The sequence below is a fragment of the Agelaius tricolor genome, unplaced genomic scaffold (genome assembly GCF_023055355.1).
Source record: "Agelaius tricolor isolate 1412-34295 unplaced genomic scaffold, bAgeTri1.0.p SCAF_3, whole genome shotgun sequence".
NCBI classification, from domain to species: Eukaryota; Metazoa; Chordata; class Aves; order Passeriformes; family Icteridae; genus Agelaius; species Agelaius tricolor.
This window is the reverse complement of record NW_027269263.1, coordinates 31,432,971-31,454,195: the sequence shown is the minus strand read 5'-3', so window position 1 is coordinate 31,454,195 and position 21,225 is coordinate 31,432,971. Positions and strand designations below refer to the sequence as shown.

General features: G+C 39.2%; 1 protein-coding gene across 4 annotated transcripts in view; it reads left to right on the top strand.

Moving 5' to 3' along the window:
• Positions 1-21,225, top strand: part of SYT1 (synaptotagmin 1) — a 335,078-nt gene that overhangs the window by 236,287 nt on the left and 77,566 nt on the right. For all 4 annotated transcript variants that reach the window (XM_071423367.1, XM_071423366.1, XM_071423364.1 and 1 more), the window contains one exon: positions 9,302-9,486. In XM_071423367.1, coding sequence (XP_071279468.1) covers positions 9,302-9,486 — 185 coding nt within the window. The remainder of the gene's footprint in view (positions 1-9,301; positions 9,487-21,225) is intronic.

The window sequence follows — 21,225 nt, the reverse complement described above, 5'->3', positions numbered from 1 at the left end:
TTTCATGATGTTTTCTGTGGCACAGTAACTACCCGACAGATAGTAACTGTTTCACCAGGGTAGGAAGTGCCATGTTCCTGTCCTTCTCAGCAGCATCACTCTTTTGTATGAAACATCCATGCAGACAATCTGAAAGTGGTCCTCTGACTTGCTGCTTGGATAGGAGCAGAGAGGAGCAGGTGCCCTAAGGGCTGAGCAAGGCTCCTGGCACTGAGGTACCTGAGGTGCCAGTGAGATGTTAGAAGGATTGCAGCCTGAAGGGGCCTGATGCTAGGATGCAGGGCACCTCTGATGTGTGCATGGTTCTGCTGCCTTACAGGCCCATGCTGCTGATGATTTGGTGTGCTGGAGGGGTTCATTCTGGCTGTGAGTTTGGGTGGCCTCTGTGCTACCAGGGCCCCAAGCAGTGTGCATGCACCCCAGGGTGGCACTGGGGGTGCCTCCTCTGGTGTATCCAAGGTTGCCTTTGCTTGCACCATGTGCATGGCGTCCTCCAGCCCTTAGCTCCCTGTACTTGTGGCTGGGTGACTAGGACCTGCAGTTGACATGAACTTTGCTGCTCTGATGCTCCCACACTGTTTTCTGTGTTCTAACCAAGGTAATTTTATTTTGTATGTATGTGTGTCTCCACCTGTGAAGTTCAGATACCTACCTCCTTTATAAGACACTGTGTGGTCTACCGGTGAAAATTGCTGGTGAATATGAGCAATTTTCTATTTGAGAACTTTTAAGTTAATATTAACTACCAGAAAGAAATGAAGCTGTTTCTTACTTTCACTGGGAAATTGATGTACTATTCCAGTATTTGTTATCTTTTTATAGTAGTTATTGTCCTTTAAATCCTAAGTCATTGTGTAATAGCATCCTGTGTTAAGATTGTATATGTTAATAGAACATTGGCAAACACAGAGTTTCTATAAGTTCATCTTGTCATAATTCACAAATCTGTTCCTCTTTTAAAGGACTTTACCCCTGCACAGTACTTTATAAAAAAGGTATGCAAATTAGCTCTTTCTTTCTAGGCAGTGGAGTTCATAACTAATGTGGGAATTTATAATATTCATATGTAGTATACATGACTAATTCTAGAATGCAAGAAATGTGATTCCACTTTCAAACATTTAAATACATGACTGACTCTCATTTTTGCAGGGCAAACCTGGAAAATGTGATACAATCTACCCAAATGTTCCAAAACTGAAAAGGAGTATAAGACCAGTGTTCATTGCAAACAATTAAATCAAAGATGTATAGGCAAGAAAGAATAAACAGGAAAATCAAACATACATAAGCATAATTTATTTTTCCCATCAGTTTCATTATTTTTGAGGTTTATTCTTTTGATTTTTGAGTCCTGGGATTGATTCAACTGGAATATTTTGTCCCTTTGAAACTTCCAGTTCCAAGTCAGATTTTTTTATTGTTTTATTTTCCTACAGTCTTTAGAGGTTCAATATATTGTGGATATCACAAGAAAAGTGAAAGGTGTTTTTGATGCCTTGAGAGACCACCTAGAACAGAGGCTAGAGAGTTAAAGGAATAAAGTAGTTATTTATTAAAAGGCCTTCAAAGCATACACCTTGGGCAGTACAAGAGTCTGGCCAAGGCTACACGTAAGATGGACAACGGGTCACAAGTTTTCACACTTTTATAAGTTTTGGTCCATTTACATATTAGGATTAAATGTCCAATTACAGCTTCAGGTTATGAAGTCCCATTCTCCCAGATTGCTCTTCTCAGTTCACTGTTTATAACTTTTGGGCCTGAAGCTGCAACGGTGTTCTTGGTTCTCAGGCTGGTAAAGGATTGTTTTGTCTAACTGAACTGTGAGGAGAAGGTGCTAACACTTTATGTGAAGTTCAGAGTTACATACTACTGCAGCACAGAACCTGGAAAACTGAAAGCTAAAATTTAAGGCATCATTTTAACCACAAAACAGAATTGTTCACATGATGGAAAGCAGTCATCTCAGACTTCTACATATTTGTTTGTCATAGTTGAATATTAGCCTCATGGATTATTTTGTCCCTTCTCGAGGAAGTATTTGGCCTCAGCTGTTGTTACTACATAGTTTTCGAAGAGTACACAGCAAACCTCTCTGGCTTCCAGGTATGGCTGGAGGCTCCAGCCTTCTTCATCTTTCCAACCTGCTCAGGGTGCCCCAGCACTGTCTCTGGTAACTTCTAGATGCTGAACTCATTTTTTATTTTAGAAGTTTAGTGGCAACAGATATATGAGCCAATAAGAGTAATCATTCTAAAAATGTTATCTCACAGAGCCACAGAGTAAACCAGGCTGGAAAAGATCTTTGAGATCGCTGAATCTGACCCGTGACCCAACATTACCTTATCAGCTAAACCATGGCCCTGAGTGCCTCATCAAGTCTTTTTTAAACACCTCCAGGGATGGTGATTCAACCACCTCCCTGTGCAGCCCATTCCAATGCTGAAGCACTCTTTCTGTGAAGAATTTTTTTTCTGATACCTAGCCCTGGTGCAGCTTGAGGCTGTGTCCTCTCATCCTGTCACTGGTCACCTGGGAGGAGACCTACCCTCGCCTGGCTTACAGCCACCCTACTGGAGTAGAAGGCATCTTTCCCCAAAGTCATTCCTTTCCCTACACTGTTTTCTGTATGAAGTGACCTAGAGGTTTTGCTGGAAAGGGGAACTGTTGTATTTGTCTCACTGGCCAGCATTACAGTCATTCCCAAGGGCCATGCCATGCAGCAGGAGGCTGGGCTGCTGGTGTCTCCTGTGGGTTATTGTGTGCCAGGTGCAGTGTATCATCTTTCATAGAGGGCAATGGAAGAAATTGCTGTATTTGCTGGAGGAAGTGGGAAGCAGGACCCTGCAGGAGGGCTGAGAGCTGTGAAAGGGTACAAGGAGAGCTGACATCCCTGCAGAGGCATGGCACTGCTGGGAAGGGCAGCCAGAGACCACAGGAGGGACCTTGATGAGGAGCCATCTGGCAAACAGAGAGGTGGTGCCTTAGTGGAGCTGAAAATGAGCCCAAGAGAGCAGCCCCAAGCAACAATGACAGAGCCAGCAGAGCACAGGGCTGTGCTAACCCTCTTCTGCTTTTACTCTGCCTCATTTTGATTGGGGATGAAGGGGAATGTGGAGGTTAACAGAGGAGCTGTTTTATTGTAATATTTATACAGATGAAACCTGACATTAAAGCTTGAAGGCCTTTGAAGGCCAATCTCTCTGGGGTACTTCCTTCAAGAAGGAGATATCTCAGCAGCTTTACTTCCTCCCTCTGGCTGCTGCACCATCCTGTCTCATCTGGACTCTCCCATCTTGCTTTCTCTTGCTTTTTCCCCCATGTGTCTCCAGAGAGGAGGGGCAGAGGAGCTGATGAGACTGAGCAGTGAGGAACTGGAGGAGAGAGGGAGCTAAACAAAGAGGGAGGGAGGAGCACAGACAAATTGTTGTGCTCTACAGGAAGAAGATACAGTGTTGGGTAATTGTGTTTTACTTTGACAGAACGTAACACATGCTGTAAAAGGTGAATTCATACCAGCAATAATAAACATAAATGACCTGCAAATTACAATAGTAGGTGTGGTTTTGCCCTCAGGTAAATATCTTAGTACTTTTATGCATTTTGATTTCCAGTTTTTCAGCATACAGTAGGCGCATCATATTCTCAAGCAGCCCAAGCACCTTGGCTAAATTTGTAGCTGTATAAGGGATTACTGCTAAATTCAGTGTGGGTTTGTTTTCAAAGAATGGAATGTTCAGTCGTAGAAATTTTGCATAATCTTGCATGATAATGTCTAAAAAGCTATAGGCAGGGGTATATCCAGTCAGTGAACTCATCTGATCAGTGCACTTCCACAGACTGTTATTTTTAGTGGGGATCTTTCACTGTCAGAACATACCTCTTTTAGCAAAGTTAAGGCTTCAGTAGCTTCCATAAACTATTCACAGAGAGAGTCTTATACAACTGCACATGCTCAGAAAATAAAGGGGAGAAATATGAGCATGAGTGCACTCATCAAGTTATTTAGTAATGGTTCTTTCTAGTGATGGGTCAAAGGTAGCACTGTGAACTTTAAACAGAAAAAAGAAATGTTGCAGTGAATGTAAGAAAGTAAAAGTAATATTTTGCAAGCATGCTATTAAAACAAGAGGTCACACAGGAGAGTGTCTGGGGTGGAAATGTAGCTATGTAAGCCTGAATGCTAGTATTTAAATCATCAGTACCTGCAAGTACATATTTTCACTTTTTGTCTTTCCTGAGTCATTTTACCATGTTTTAGCATTTTCTTTTCTTTGCATTGATCACTTTTGTATTCATTCTGCTATCATAGTGGTATCTTTTATCTGGGTCCTTGCTTTCAGGCCATTTTCTATAAGCAGCTTCTAATGAATGTCAAGTTGATTTCCAGAACATGGTCCCTGGAGAATTTCTTTACAAAAAGTCTGAATATGGCTATATATGAAACTTCCTCCCTGATTAGAAGCTGTAAGTGCAAAAATCTAAGAAAAAACTATAGTTTCATAAACTAAAACTGCCAGTGAGCCCATATTCAGACTACCAGAGCTTTAGATTACAGCACTGTGCTTCACATACAGCTATTTGGTAGTTGCAGCTTCCTATTAAGCATCATGCCCCCTCTGAATCATAGATTATTAGTATTTGTCAATTCCAACATGCTATGGGCCTGAATAACATGGAAGCTGCCATTATCTGATAGTCCTTTGCTGTCACAGTTTAAATGGGGCTGCTTAATTGCTTAATTGGGAATTTTTGGTGAACAGTATTTTTGGTATGGGAGTCTTCATTTTTTAATTCAGCTCTTCTCTTCAGTTCTTCATTGACCTTCCTTCTATTTGTGTTCTAAGTTGGTAAAGTTTCATCTGACATTGCACTCAGGAAAGGAAGAAAATCATTAGGATTAAGGATTTTATTCTCTTTCCCAGACTGCATCACTTTGATGCCATTACACGTTTTGTGATTTCCCCCTTAAAGTCTTTCCTCTGCAGTCAGATGTCCTCCAAGGCATTTGATAATTTTAGATCATCTCACAGAAATGTCAGTTTTAGACCCGAGGCCTGTACCTCTCCAAGTATTTTGTGTAAAGCCAAGTAAGGATGTCTTTATACAAAGGACAAAATCTGTAGCTCTTAAATTGAATAACTCAGTAATACATCCTTCCCTTAGAATCTAGCATGCTCAAAGGACCAAGATTTAATGACAGGTTGGGACCCAAGCTGTACCTAGTGCAGCTCAGCAGAAGCAAGTCAGTGAAATGAAGCAGTCAGTCCTGAGGACTCGAGGTTTTTAGGGGCAGTGCTTTGGATTAGGTTGGCTCTCATGGGCAAATTGCCTTTTGCAGTTGGAGCATCACTAGGTGACCTCTGGGAATGTGTATTCCCACCCTGTCCATTGTGCCCTCACAGATTGCTGCAGAACACGAGTACAAGCACAACCTATGGGTATGGTCTGGAGATAAGCCTTGTAAGCAGACTCCTAAGCCCAAACTAAAATGATAATCTAAGAGCATCACAGCTGCTTTATTTGTGAAATGTATCAAGTGCATCAAATGACCCACAACATGCACATAACACTGTCTGGCATTAGTGGAAGGAGGCAACAGAGAGAGATAAGAGAGCTCACATTTATCTGCATCCATGTCTGACTGTTGTTCAACATGAGTGAAGTATGCAAAATTGGTACTCAAAATGCCTTGATTCAACACATTCCTAGAGCTTACTCCTTTCAGTGCCCTGCTATTGCCTAGGAGTAAGCCATGTGTTTCTTTTTCTCTACACTCTCCTTTTGCAAATAGGCTTCATTCCTGCATTTCTTACTGAAGTCCTAGAGCATACTTTGGATAGGATCAATGACACTAATTCAAGACCTTATTTACTAACTGCTACTCAGCAAATCCCCTCTTATAGATTTGTCTTTAAGAGCTTTGTAGAATCACCAAATCACTTAGACATTCATGACAGCTTCTTCAAAATAAGTATTCTGTATTTTCCCAGAGGAATAGAACAAAGAAAATAGCACTGAAACACCAGAAAGTTTACACACATATTCATTATCCTTAAACCAATAGCTTTTGCTTGGTCGGGTCGGTAAGTATTGCTTGTTTCAAAGCACCCCCTTGTGCAGGCAGTCGGTAAGACAAGTTGTACAAGAAGCTTCTGGCTCCCTGACACCTTGATCTGCATGGGTCATGATCAGCATTTTCCAAGTCACCCACCCTGCTTCATCTGCCACGGAGCTCTTTGGTTCAGTGGTTTGTGTCCAGAGACCTCCTGAGGTTTCAAACTGCTGAGCCTGGTCAAACTGGTACAATATGGATGGAGGTAGTCTTGAAACTATAGGTTCCCACTGTTGTCCACTGGTAAAATAGAATTCTTTGAAAATCTGGTATAATCCTGGGTAAAGTCCAACTGAAATCGATCCATATGGATCTTCAATATGAGCCGTTGCACAAAAAGAAATTTCTTACTCTGTTGATAAGGTTTTTATAGATATTAGTCACAGTTGGTAAACAGCATCCTTAAAAATAAAAGGCTGCAGATTTGAGTCTTCCAAATTGACTAGTGACTTCAGTCTGTCCACCTGGCGATGACTTTATAGAAAGGTAGCTTTTGAAACCTTATCTTTTCCAAATGTAAGGCTCTTCTGGTACCATCATAAATTGGGGAACACAGGTAGAAAAACTCTCAAAGTCTTTAGTAATTCTGGAAAATTTTGTCAATATTATGAAAAAATATTAACATTTTAAAATATTTGTATCATGCTTTTGAAAGGAAACAAACATCTCTTCAAAGCCAATTATAGCTGTATGTTTCACTTGTCCAAAATCTATTATTTACATCCATTGACTGGGCAATCTCAGTCTACAACAATGTTCAAATGAGCCATTTCTTTGACAGAGATAGTACACTTCTATTGGGAAAAAGAATCCATTCCTTTTTGGTTTTGAATTTTGCAGTGGTTTTGTAAATGTCCAGATTTTGTGCTACCTCCATTTTTTTATTTTAGTGCTTATGCTTTGTTTAATAAAAAAAGTTAGCAGATTTTTTCTGAAGAGGTAAGTGAGGAATTCTGCATAACTCTTGGTGTCCCAGATAGTAATTCAATGATCATTTAATTGCATCACAAGAGCTATTGGTTGAAATTAAATTACAAACAGATGAGAGCAGGCAACACATTGTAAAAAATAAGCTGAGGTATCTGCAAGTGTTTCATATGTTCCCCAAGGTACCCTACATTGTTCATGCTTCAGAGAACCAAGGCAGCAGTGTCAGAATACCACCTGATACAACACTTTCAGCACAAAGGCACTTGAATTCACTACCTACACAAGCTTTTTCATCTGCAGGATGCATATGTGTTTGTCCTGTTAATGCCTACATTCCCTGTCTCCTCAACCCATTGATTCTCACAGTTTACCTGCTTGTGATGTGTTCCTCTTCTCTTACCTCACAGAGTGGCATCCTCCTGGCAGAACCCCATCCCATATTGTTGCTACTCCCCATATTCATGCTTCAGGCACTGCAGACAAATCAGTGAAACAAAAAGCTGATAAATCTGAGTGCATCATTCATTTCCTTTTATCATCACTCCTGTGGATTATCTTAGATACAGTGTTATGTAAATGCTGTTTCAGACTAAGTACATGTGAAGTTTAGAATTTGAGTAGAGGACATAGTTCTTGTGAAAGATGATGGGTTTACATTTCTGAGTGCTGGGTGAAAAAAAAATGTAAAAGCGTCAGTTGTGCTACAAAATGGTACTACACCAGATTTGAAAACAAAATTAAATACTAATGCATGAAATACAGATTTTAAGTAGTGATAAGTGCAGATCTAATGCAACTTTAACTGCAGAATTGCTGCTGCCAACTTCATAAAATATATCCCATAAACAGCTGCTAATCTGTTCACCATTTGTGTCTTACAATTTTTGTTTAGTAATCAGTTCTCATTTGTTCTACATATGGTACAGCTTTCCTTTTATAGCAGCTGCATTTAATGAACAATTGGAGGCACAAAAATATTACAGAAATATTGAACTATTCTCCTTGGTTTTTATCTGCCATTAGCATCGTTTGAATGAAAGTTAGAAAATAAGTTCATTAAATATAGAGTAAGGAAGGTGTAGATGCTCTGTCATCTTCCTGAACTGGCAATTTGTAGTGGAAGTTCCGGTGACTATGCCTTGCACTCCTCTTAGCTCCTTTAGGCAATTAATTTTCTCTATTTATACCATCCATTCCCTTTTGTGATTCACTGACGTCAACATGTCAAATTTGATTCACTTTTTGGCTTTGCTCTGTAGCTCTGTATCATATTAGAGACCTTTAGGTAATGTACTGAGTATCTTGCAGACCAACTGAGTACATTTCAAGATTTTAGAAAATGACAGTTTAGAAGATTTAAAATTTTGTCAGGTGTTCTGCTTAAATGTGGGAATCAGTAGTCATTAAAGCTGATTTGTGTGAAGATAATTGCCTTCTGGAGTACTTGTGTTTAAGTGTCATCTTAATTGCTTTTTTCCGAAAATTCTGATCTTTTACAGGAACATTTTATGCTAGTAAGTGTTCTCTTATTTATTCATGCTTCAGCCATGTCCTGCAGCCTGAACTTAATGAAAAAATGTAGCACAATCTTTTGTTTATAGGAGAGTATAGGTGAGAATACAGCTGAAACTTTGCTAGTGTTTAGGGCATGATGCCAGCTAGGGCAAATGCCCGTGGATTGGACAGCCCTCTGTCCTTGGTCTGTCTGCACTGGTGACCTTGACCTGCAGCTATTGCCAGGAATCTGCGAATCTGTCAAGTGCAGCAGTGGGCAGAGGAAAAGGGCTGTTCATTAGAACTGACTGCTTGGATCAGACACCATTCCAGAAAAGGGAAATTTCCAGTCACTTCCACCCGATTCAGCCACAATGCCAGGTGGGTTGGGGAGATGATTAAAGAAAGAAATAAGTAATTGCTTAAATGTGCCGAGCATTTTACAGATTGCACAGAGTAAATATTTTGGATATACTCTTTTCAGATGGTTGATGAATCAAAATAGCTGCAGGTGAGTTTGATATGTGTCACCAGGCTTGTATATAGATAGATGTGTTAAATTGGCTTTGTATGGGCAAATGCTCAGTTGGGAGAAATATATAAATGATGACAGCATATTTTAGAAAGGATGTCAGGTATTTCTGCCAGGCATTTTCATTGAAAAAGGCTTAGCTGTGAGAGAAATGTGCTTGTTTCTAAATTTAACCCTACTAACAGTTTACCACCTTCTTTTTGTGTGTGTGTCTTTTTCTCTTCCAGTGCCACCTTGGGCCTTAATAGCCATAGCCATAGTTGCAGTCCTATTAATCCTCACCTGCTGCTTTTGTCTCTGTAAGAAATGCTTGTTCAAAAAGAAGAACAAGAAGAAGGGAAAGGAGAAGGGAGGGAAGAATGCTATTAACATGAAAGATGTTAAAGATTTAGGGAAAAGCATGAAAGACCAGGTAAAGTAACTCTCCGTTTCTTGAACTTTTGGGTTGCATTTGAAGGTTTCTGTTTGATGTGTCTAGAAAAAGCTGTGCTTGTTGTCTCAGTAGTAGCTCTGTGAAGAGTGGACTGATTGACAACATCTTCTCAGTGGTATCACAAGGGATGAGCCTGGGTGTGGCATCACTGATGAAGCAGCCAGCCAATTTCCCTGCTCTGCTAAAAACACATGAGCGGGCATTTAGTGACTCATCCTTAAGGGGTGAGTTTATCAAGGGTGTCCTGCTTGCTTCAAAAATGGAGCTACTGTGTGCAATTTTTACTGTACTTTTTTCAGGGCCAATGTTTATGTATCTTTATATATCTTACTAGTAGGATTTCTGAGATTACATGATAAAGAAAAGTAGTTGTGAACTCTAAATTTCTTTTTACACAAAAGTTCAGCTGAGAAGGAAACCATAGTATAGAGGCTAAAATGAGAGTCAGAAGCAGGGAGAAATAATGAAAAAGGAAAACCACAGGGACATTCAACACAGTGATGTTTGGAGAATTCATTTTGTTCTAGAGAGGAGAAGATTAAAGATAACAGGCCATACTTGGAGCTGTAAGTCAACTGAGTAACTTTGAGAAGATTAATATAATGCCCTTTGAGAGCTGCATAATTTTTATAAGGGCAGAAGAGCTTGTCCTTCAGATCTACTTGGTGGAAGAGAAGCAGAGGTTGCAGGGCTTAATACTAAGGGCCACAGACTCGACTAATACCTTCCTGAGAGAAAACAAAGCTTTTTATTCATGGGATTTTAGTACTGCTCTTCCTGGAGCAAACTGTTTGGAATGAGCAGCAGAATGAGGAAATAAACATAAAGTATCTATTTGTCCTCAAAGCTCAGAGATTTCCTTAGCTAAGAAGACAGAGGGCTAGATTTTTCAAAAAGGAAGGACTGGAGAAATTCAGAGAATTGCTTTGCAAACCCTCATAAGTAGAAGTAAATAACTTTAATTGCATAGTCAAGTCTGTGTTCCCAAGACTCCTGGGGAAGTTGAGCTAGAGCAGTACAGGAGTGATAACCCAGTCAAAAAGAGAGCATGTTCAGGAATAAGGAGATGAGTTCACAAGTTGGGATCTAGCATAGAAGAAAGCTGAGCTGAAGGCAGGTTGATCAGAAATACAAGTCAGAGCTGGTAACCCGAGAACTAGGGCCAGCTGGTCAGGGACAAGAGCCAAGAAGAGAATCTTAAAGCACGGTAGCTAAAGAGGCCCATGGCCCAGTGCAGAACAAGTGGTGAAATGCCACTGCTCAGTGAGGGAACAGCCAGCAGTGTGGCTCATCAGCCAGTCTTAAGGGTCCTGGAACAGGTTAGCATGCTTTTCCAGGCATGTAGGGTGTAGTAGGGGAAGAGCAGGATCAGGAAGTGAGGTGAGGGTGAGGAAGCCTTACAAGTCTGATGACCAGCTGCAATAGATCACATAAGAGGAGTCCAAAAGAGCACAGATAAGGGGAGGAAAATAATGGAAAAGTGTAGAGCTAGCCAAGCTACTTCCAGTTTCAGTTTCAGAGAGAAGATGACAAAGAGCAAATGCTGGAGACCCTTACATCCCCATTGCAAGTGGAGTACTTTAGATACTGCCCTGGTGTGCAGTTTTAACCCTGGTTCCTCCTGGAGTTTCAGTGCTTTGTGTGCCACACTGCTGTACTGGAGTGTGTGGCACCAACACAAGACAAATTCACACCTGAGAAAAACATTGTCGGTACACAAAATCACTAACGTAGGTGGAGGTATCCCAAGGTTAGAAAGATTAGTGAGACTGAGCTCACGAAATACCAGAGCAGAAATTTTGAGCTCTCTCTTGAAGAAGATATTATGCTGCTGGTTTTTTTCTCCATATGATGAATGTGACATGAACTCCTTCTCTTAAAGCACTTTGATTTAGCATTCATCCCTGTATTTATAGACTTTGTTCTGAGGTATTAATATTAAGAAATTGTGAGATATTTCCCCTTCAATGTATGGAAAATCAGGTCATCACTTGTTGGCTTATTCTAGGCTACTGTAAGCTAGCTCTCCCATTGAACCCAGAATAATTTGGAAGAACTGCTTTGATTATGCTCATGGAAAAATTTCTGGAGAACTTTGTTATGTCCTGCTAATGATAATGAACCTAATACTTTGTCATAGGATAAATAATGTGCAATTTGTTTATTGATATTTATGTGGAATTTGTTCCATATCATGTAAGGCCTTTGTTGTATTTACAATGTATTATTAAGTGTTTTTAATTATATTCATTAGGACCTGGATAAATGACCATGGATTCTTGGAAAATAAGTATTTGAAATGCAAAAATACATTATTTTATTAATATTGAGCTCCATTTGTATCTTTTTAACGGGAAAATTTGATAAAAAGCTGAAGCCTGCATCTTTTGTCTACAAAAAGATCTCAAACTTTGAAATGTTGCACAGATAGGTATTTTAAGATTATTCCATTCAAAATACTTGGTATAGTTATTTAAACCTACATTTGCCTATATATTTTGAGATTTAACTAGCATGTTTTGTTTTGCACAGTTAAACCTAAGGAGGGTAGATTCACAGTTAATGTAAATGTCAGACCTTTAATAAGTAGATCACCAACTCTCCAGCTACCTCTCCTCACTGTCTGGGATTTCAAACCCAGGCTGAAAGTTTCTTTAATTCACACCTTAAATTCATTTCTAGCAGTCTGACAGTGTACAGATTTTAAGTCCTTGGCATTCAGTATCTTTTGCCAACTTAATTCCTAATGCAACATTTTGGCTGTCATTTTTTCCTGTATGATGTGGTTCTTATTCTAACAGTTAATCTCAGCTTACCAGTGCAGGTTTTCACATACCTAGCTGAACTCAAGGCAATGCTAAATGTAGTGTACTTCAGTTAAGAGAATTGAAGCATTTTAGAGGCTCTGGCATAAAACAGAAAGGGGAATAGTAAGAATGCCTTTTAGCTCTTCAAAGAAGCAAATTGTTAAAAAAGTAGTTGAAGAGTAAGATGTAAATCTAATGCCATTATAAAGGGCAACATATAGTACTAATGTTGTGAAAAACTGCAAAACCTACTTCAGTCACTGTTAGGCCTGAACCTGCAAGTGCTAATTACTTCTGCCTGCAGCTAAAAGTGCATAATAGCAGTTGCTGGTCACATGGCATCTTGCAGGATCCTAGTTCCCCAGGCACACAAAGTTGGAAGAGAGTCCCATTTGGTAAACTGAAAGCAGCAGTTCCTGGAAATAAAATTTTTATCTTAGTCTGGATTTTTTTGTTGAGGAGAACTTCTGAACTACTTTTATTCATGCCTATCCATGGCAAATCATTATAGTGCCATATAACTTGGCATAGTTGAAGATCCTTTTGAAATAGAGTCACAGTCAGCTCAAGTCACACATTGATAGCTAGATGTTACAGAAAGGGGAATAAATTTTTTGTCTCTTTTAGAATATTTGTGCTTCAAAATATCCACTTCCCTAAACACAATTCAAAAGAGAAATTGTCTTTTCATAAAGATTATCAAAAGATGTAGCTTTTTGGTACATCTTTTTGGTAGGATGGGAGATAAGTTGAAAATAAGATTAGATTTTCAGTCTTGAGACCTGTTTCCATTGCAGACAAGGCTTACTTTTTCAAGTCGAGTATACAGCTCTACCAAAGGCCACTGGGAGGATTAGATTCCTTCTAGGGAAGGCAGAACTGTTAATAAATGTACACCTGTAAAAAAAGGTCATTTCTCCATGTTTTCTACTAATGTTTGTGTGTGGATGTTTTAATTTTTATTTCTTCCTCCTCTGTCCTCCTTGTCAATGTTGTGTCTCATGACTGTTCTGGATTGTCACTTGCGGTAGGTTTATTTTGCTATTTGGACGCACCTAGACTTAAGCTCTCATGCATAGTCTCCTGACAGCTCTGTCTCCTTAGCAGAGATGGACATGTAGTAGCTTTGATACACACATCAAGAGGCTGAACTAAATTGATTGGGTATTTTTTGGTTGGATATATATTTGGGGAGGCTGGAGGAGAGCAGAAAAGAGGTTGTCATTCTTTCTACAGTTAAAATATTAAGTCAAACTGTACCAGAAAGCTCAAGTTTAAAATTGATCGGCGCATAAAAAGAACTTGCTAATTATATTTCCTTTTTGTATAAATGTCACCATATCAAAAGTAGACAGAAGTAATGTGTATTTTTAATGTCTTAGTTTCTAAGTGTTGCTAAATTGACTGCTACCTCATGAAAATTGCTGTGGGCTCTCACATCATCTCAATACAGTGCTCAGGCATTAAATTCTTAGTGTTCCATACCAAAGTTTTTTAAGTGGTCTTAGTACAGATTTCTGTTGGTGCAACCTAGTGACAGCTGGCACTAGTGTTTTCATGAGATTTTCCCATCATGGTTTTCATCTTCATAACTTTCAATCTCTACTCATGCCCCTGGTGGCTCCCACTACTTTTTTTCTTTGAGGGGCAAAAAAAAAGGCCCTGAAGACTCTGCTTCAGAGATGGTGTAATAGCTGCAGATTTATTATGTCTGGATTTAATGCGTTGGTACAGCAAAATTCTTGATTAAACTCAGCCTGTGGGCTAAGAAAAGGAATAGACATAATCATTCATGAACAGCACCACTGAGAACTTACTAAGATTTAGCCCTGTTACTCGGATAATAATTGTTGTGGTCTGAACATTTTATGAGGTCAGAAAGCATTTGTAGAAAAGGAGAATTAATAATTTCATCAGGCTAAAACACTGTAACTAGTAAAGAATTTTTTTGCTTACAATGTGTGTGTTAGGTGAAACAGGAGATTTGGTATTAGGTGTATGTATACAGCCTGGAGTATGAGTAGTATATTCTTGGCTCTGCTACTGAATTACTGTGTCCTTCAGTCAGCCACTTGACTTCTCTGTACGTTTGTTTTTCCCTTACATGGGTCTTCCTTTTACATTGGGGTTATATACTAACTTAGAATATTCTGATTAATGTTCCTCTCTGAATAGCAGGTGTTGTAAGGTGACAGGACGGTGAGAGCTGCAATTGGACCCGGCCAATCTCCAACATACGATGGTTGTTTTAGACTGATTCACCCTACAGTTCTAGCTGTTGATCATCCAACACTCTTGCCCTCATGTAGACAAAATACTGAAGGAACAAGATTTTCAGTGTTAGGTGCCCTGAATATTCCTAAGTAGAGTGCATTGACCTTGCAGCATGAAGACAATAGCCCAAATGAAGTCAGGATAATCCACACTGACATCTAGAGAGCCTGGATTTCATTTGAAGCAACTCAAGCCTTTATTGCCAGAAAAAAATCCAAGAGGATCTTTGTTAGGGACAGGAGCTCTGTTGCTGGCAGTGGTCTTTTCTTCTGCAGTATTTGGTTACGTGCTTGCTTCTTTTTCCAGTTGGATGCCTAGAGAATAGTGAGGTGTTTATTCCACAGTGCTGCTACCTGACTTGCTGTCAGCATGCCAGTCCCCACTTGTTGTCATCTTCAGCACACGGTGACTTTAATGCTCACTGTGGCTCATCCACAGTGCAGTGAGACATCCTAATTCACACTCAGAAAGATGATGTGCTGCAGAGCAGCTGCAGAGGGTTAGTCAGAAACACTGGGAATGAGTCTTTATAGAAAACAAGCCAAATAAGTTTACTGTGGCAGTGGAAATGGATTGACTGAGTTCTGTTTGTACATTAATTCAATCTCAGCCTTGACCAGAGTCCTGCTTTTTCAACTGCCTCAAAGACAACTGTGCAGTGTGCATAAAACTTCCTGAAAAATGTGAATAAAATGTTTATGAAGATAAAATGTTATAGATGAATGTTTGTGTTCTGCAAATAGGTTTTCTGTAAAACTCTTTTGAAATTTAGATTTATATTAGATTTCAGAAGCCTGAAAATATGGAAGCAATAGCTGTGAGACACAAGACGGCTTATTTGCATTCCTGTCTCTTCCTCTCAGTGACTCCCAAGAAAACATAGGACCCTGCTTTGCATGCTTCCTGAGTTTGTTTTCCTCCTTTGTTAAACTATTTCTTTTCTGTAAAGTAATTAATTTGTCTCTTCTATTGTAACCTACTGTACTGTTAGGTGTATATGAAGATGCAGATCCTACTCATTCTTTTACATGTCTTGTTTTCTGTAGTGAAGGTCTTACTACTGGAAGCTTCCATTTTCAAGGATGTTTTTTGCATTTTCTTGATTAACAGACCAAATTGATGTTCTTTATTCAAGACCAGAGTCTGCAAGTTCCTAATGAGTGGCATTTAGGAAGTATGTAATTAGTCCTTAAATTAAATTACTTGAATCAGACTCTGAAGACATTTACCTATATCCACAGACTGTACGGAGAGCTAAACTCCTACACTATGTCTGAAATTAATGGGTATGCATAAAAAAACAAGACCAGCAGTTCATATTAATGAGGTATATGTTTTTAAAACATTAAAATAAAAAATAAATATTTGGGAATATTTAATAATTTTCTTTTTAAGCAAGGGTATTTACTCTTTACAAATATAAATAGCAGACAGCCTTCAAACATGAGAATGTCGGGTACAAGTCCTATTTAAAAGATGGTCAGACAATCATCTTATCTCTTTTTAAGGAACTAAGCCAGTGGAACAGGTCTGTGCCAACTTTTTCTCCATAGATCAAAGTGGCACTCAGTAAATAATGTCTGGCTATATTTAGGTTAATTTTCACTATCAAATACATGTAGTCCTAATTATATAGTATGACAGATTTTTCCAAACACAAATAAATGTAGTACTCTGAGTGGTCCTCCCAGGTCAAGGAGCCAGCTCTGTCCCAAAGCATGCTTCCACCTGGCCCAGTGCCATTAATTTGGGGAGGATGCAGAACAATTGCTGGAGCAGCATGCTCTGGCCAAGCAGCCTGAGCTGCCTCCCACTCACAGCCTGCTGCTGGTGCAGGCGAGCGCTGCTGCCATATGGCAGGTGGGGCAGAGCCAGCAGCGTGCTTACAGGAGTGCCTGCTACTTTTGCCTCACACACATATGGGCCCTGCTTCCAAAGCAGACCCTGACCCACGGGGTGAACTTCCAAAATAGGCTCCCAGGTCTGAGATCAGCTTCATCTTTTTTCAGCCTATAAACACTGGCTATAGGAGTTTATAAAACATCAAAACCAGATTGATTTGTGAGCTTAACAGCTCCAACTGAAATGAATGTATTCATATTTGACGCTGAACACCTGCAGCATTTTCTGTATTTTTCTGTTGCACCAGATTAAGTTGGTATTTTGGTACCCAAACAATTCAGCAAATGCTTAAGCTGAACATGATGACCTCATGTCATAGAGCTCCTAAAGAAAGAAAACCTTTTGAATAACCCAACGAAGACCATTTAAAAGCTGAATAACAAGCAAGGGAGTAATCAAGCAAGTCAGGGCATTGCATGCTGAACCCAGCAGGGTTTTTTTCATTGTGTGCATCAGTGTGGCCCACTGCTGGTATGTGAGGCCAACATTCTTAGAGCAGTAATGGCAAAGTAGATTTCACAATGACCAAAGCCTGTCACAGCCACTGGAAACCCAGGCACAACATGCTCTTTAAATTAATTCATGGAGAGAAAGCAGATGCTGAATGAATGAAATATTGCCTTTCCTTCTGAGAGACTGTGATAGAGAACATGTTACAATTGCAGGCTTGTCTGCTTTGTGATAGGGAACCAGATGGGAATTTTTAAAGGCTTTTGTTTTCTCTTGGGATAAAAATTGGCCAGATCAGAATTATGGTGTTCTTGAATGGGAAAGATAATGATAAGAGGTGTACCACCATTAGTGGAAAAGCAGTCATTTCTAGTTGTGGAGGAAAAATTGCCTTTCCAATAAATTCATTGTTGGACATGGCACAGAACATTCTTGCTACAAAATCTTACTGTTTCCTTTTTCCAGCTCACCAGGCATTGCACAAGCCTGAGGACTGGGCATCATTCAAATATTAAAACAATATTTCCTTCACCATTCCAAAAGAAATGATAGAGTGGCAGGTGGGGATGGAAATCAGGATAGGAGCATGCACCATGCAGTGCACAGCCTACAAAGGCTGCAGTCAGTGTTTTGTTTTTCTTCTCAATGTCTCTCCTTCTTGCTTAATGGTAACTTGTTTCCTTAAAAGTGAGGCTGTAGGCCACCCCATAAACAGAAGGAACCCTAAAACCTCTGTTAGTGAAAGCATTTCTTTATGTACAGAAGTGCAAGACACTTTGCATTTTAAATTGTTTGCAACATAAACTAGTCATTAACAAGACGTGACTCAGTCATGACTGTGGCCTCTGCCTCTCAGTACAGAGGCAAGGCAGCACACGTGCTCCCCCAGCTGCTTTGTTACATGAGTCTCCTACCACTTCGCTTCCCTGAAGCTTCTGCACATGAGGAGTCTGGAGACAACCAGCAGGGCAGCTGCCCTTGCAGACACTCTCATTTTTTACATACAGCTTGGGGAGGAATTAAAGTAAAGTTGTTTAAAGCCCCAGAATCTCTTTTGTGGTTCATGGTTGATAGTAGTGGGGCAAGCCTAGTGACAAGGTGCAGGGGTTTTGGTGGACCTGAGCTGAAAGCAAGGGATGTTTGCAGTGTCGGGGTGCAATGGCACCGGAGAGAGGCTTTTGTCAGCTAGGGGAATGAGAGGGAGAAAAAACCTAGGAAGTGTAAAAAACCACTACAGGGTGTGGAGTTTCAAAAGAATTGAAAACTAGGCATTTTCTTTAACATCTCAGAAGAAAAGAGGAGGCTGCAAAACCACTCTCAATAACATTATGAAAGTGAAGATGCAACCAGCAGATTGAACAGTGGATCTCAAATTGTTGTAATTTAGGTCTTTTTGTTGTAAGAACTACTGCAGAGTAGTGGTTCTGATTTCAGTAGACACAGATGTATCACCTTGAAATCTTTGTGCTGGATTAACTCTTTTTTGCTACATTCCTACACCTATTTACATATAAGCCTATTTTTCAGGTACTTACATGCATTTGAGAGGATGTAGATGTTTTACTGTTATGTGTTTCTGCATATGTAATACAGAAATAAAGAAACTGCTTGAGTAAAATTCATGGTCAGCTCAAATTAGAAAAGATGAATCCAGTCTCCAGCACAATGTAATTATGCATTTCCATGTTGCATACTTCACAGAAAAAAACATTTAAAATTCATGAAGTTAAAGAAAATTGTAGAGAAGGCAGGGCTTACATTGCTCAGCATCTAAATCCAATCTTTCTGGTTATGGTTTATCAGTTGCAAAGGCTTGATGAAAAAACTTGCTTATAATTAAAAACTTTATTTTTTTATTAAAAAACTAAAATATAGCTGCTTCTTTTAATTGATTGTAGCAATGCAATTGTAAGATTCAATACAGTGTGATGCAGTATGATATAAATTGAGGGTTGTAGTAGTATTTCTTTAAATATTGATCTTTCAGAGAATCTCAATACAAAATTAAAATCCCTGTGGGGTGTTTCAAGTACTTTGAAGCAAACCAAGTATTTTTCTTCTTTGGAACTCAGCAGCTAAATCAAACATGAGAAGCTTTGGTGCTTCTTTTCACTCAGCTTCTTCCTGAAGCATTAGCCTCTAGTTTGAAAGCAAATTCCTCTCTTAACAGTAAAAACTATTATTTACAGACTGCTTTAGAGATATTTTTTTTCCTCCCCCAGTGCCACAAACTTGTCCATATAAAAGCACTATTTCTTTCTCAGTGTTTTTTCTTAGTGGTTCAGTGTTTCTGAGTCAAGGTCAAGAAGAATCATGTAGCTCCTCAGCTGATGTCAGTAAGGTACAATGTTTTCCATCTCTCATGGAAATAGCTTTCACCTTTCCAGTAGGCTTCTCATAACCTGTGGAGAGAGTTTCTTAAGCATACAGTGTTTCCTGCCTGCACTTCAAAACTCCCTTGCAAGAGAGATGTTAGCTTCCCATTATATTTTCTGTAGTCACAGTAAGAACTTTTTTTTTCACACTGAGCTACCCACAGCTCTGTCATCTGGACTGAACAGCTTTGCAGAAGAGAATGCAGTTTTCCCAGAGAAAGTATGGATATATAGCTATTGCCTTGATGGACTGTTTACAAATTCCTCTGACTTGAAAATTAGCAAATAATGTTCTTTTTGCCTTCTCACTTTTCTCCCTGGGGAATGGCCATAGGATATTTCCTCTCAAAGAAAATCCAGGTCAAAAGCAAGTGGAAAAGCAGAAAGGCCAGTACTTGTCCCAGAAACAATAATATACTGGAGCTGTATGTCACACTTCTATCATGGAGTCCTCTTTTAGGACCATACAGGGATGATTCAGAGCAGTGGATCTTGGAGTTAACATCCCACTCTGACTTCCTGTTTTTTCCTGTTGTTTCCAGGCTCAAATAAACCTGGTTGCATCAGATGGATTGAGTCACATCTTTTTTTATGACCACAAAACATTAAGCTTATTTTTATTACCAAAAGCAAGAGTGTTTGGCATAATCATATCACTCCATATCCTGAAAATCACATGTATGGTCTGCCAGAGAGCCTATCAGTTTTCAAGTGTCATACTTCTTGTTGTACCAACAAAAATGTTGTGCTACAGTCAGGGAACTTACTAAGAGCTCAGTGATAAAATGTCTCAAACCAAATTTCATTTCAGGCAGTTCAGCCCTTCCAAATAGAAATGGTTTAGTATAAAAAATACTATTCTTCCAGTTGTCACAGGTGATTCTGTCTATCACTGACCTTTCCCCCCAATCTCATCCAGGTAAAATGTAATTTATGTTTCGAGTAGAGAGGCCATCATTCACTAGCATGCAGATATTTACATGAGACCCAGCTCCTCAGCTCACAAAAATCAAAGCTGTTGGATTGGTTTCATTTGAGCTATGCCAACAGAATTTCTAGCTAATTTCAAAAGTAGAGAAATAATTGCTTAGTATCATACAGTTTGGAGTCTGACCTTTTTTATTTAGATCTGGCTTCTGGAGAAGAACATTTTCTACTTCAGAGATGAATCTTCCTTCTTTCCAAACCCACAAAATGTTGCATGGCCCTCACTGTATTCAAGACTGAGTGAGAATGTTAATGCTTTCATGTTTCTTCTTTCCCTAACCACTATAGCTGTGTACACAGCTACTCTCTAGCCTTGCTACCTTTTCAGAGAGCTCCAGCAGCAACCTATTGTTAAGAAATGCTGAAGGTTTCCTACAACACAAAAAACCACAATTGCAGAAAAATAGCATTGCAACAAAGAACACATCTTATTCTGGCACTTTGTCTGTCTGTGCAAGCAGAAACTTCATACAGAAAGAACCTTCATTCAGATAGGGCTCTTATAGACAAGTACTCTGTTTACTGTAACATTTAAATAATTCTGGATGAATGCTCAGTATTGATTCTTTATTTTCACATTCTCAACTTTACTTTCACATTTTCCACAATTTTTCACTATTTGCCTCATCACTTTTGTCTAATTTTCACTTCTTACCTAGGAAAGAATCTGCCAGAATAAGATCTACATAGTTCATATGGTTTAATAATTGTATGAATTACCTTTTACACAGTGAAAATACCTCTGCTTTCTGGTACAGGAAAAAAATTACATCATTTAGTATTTTAATTATGTATAAAATTTAAGATAACTGCTGTGTCCTTTAAAAAATAGGTTATATGCAATAGACAAAGCTTGCAAGCAGTACTGTATTTCTTTATTTTTGTGTTTCTTTCTACGCAAACTAAAATCAACTTGCAATCAA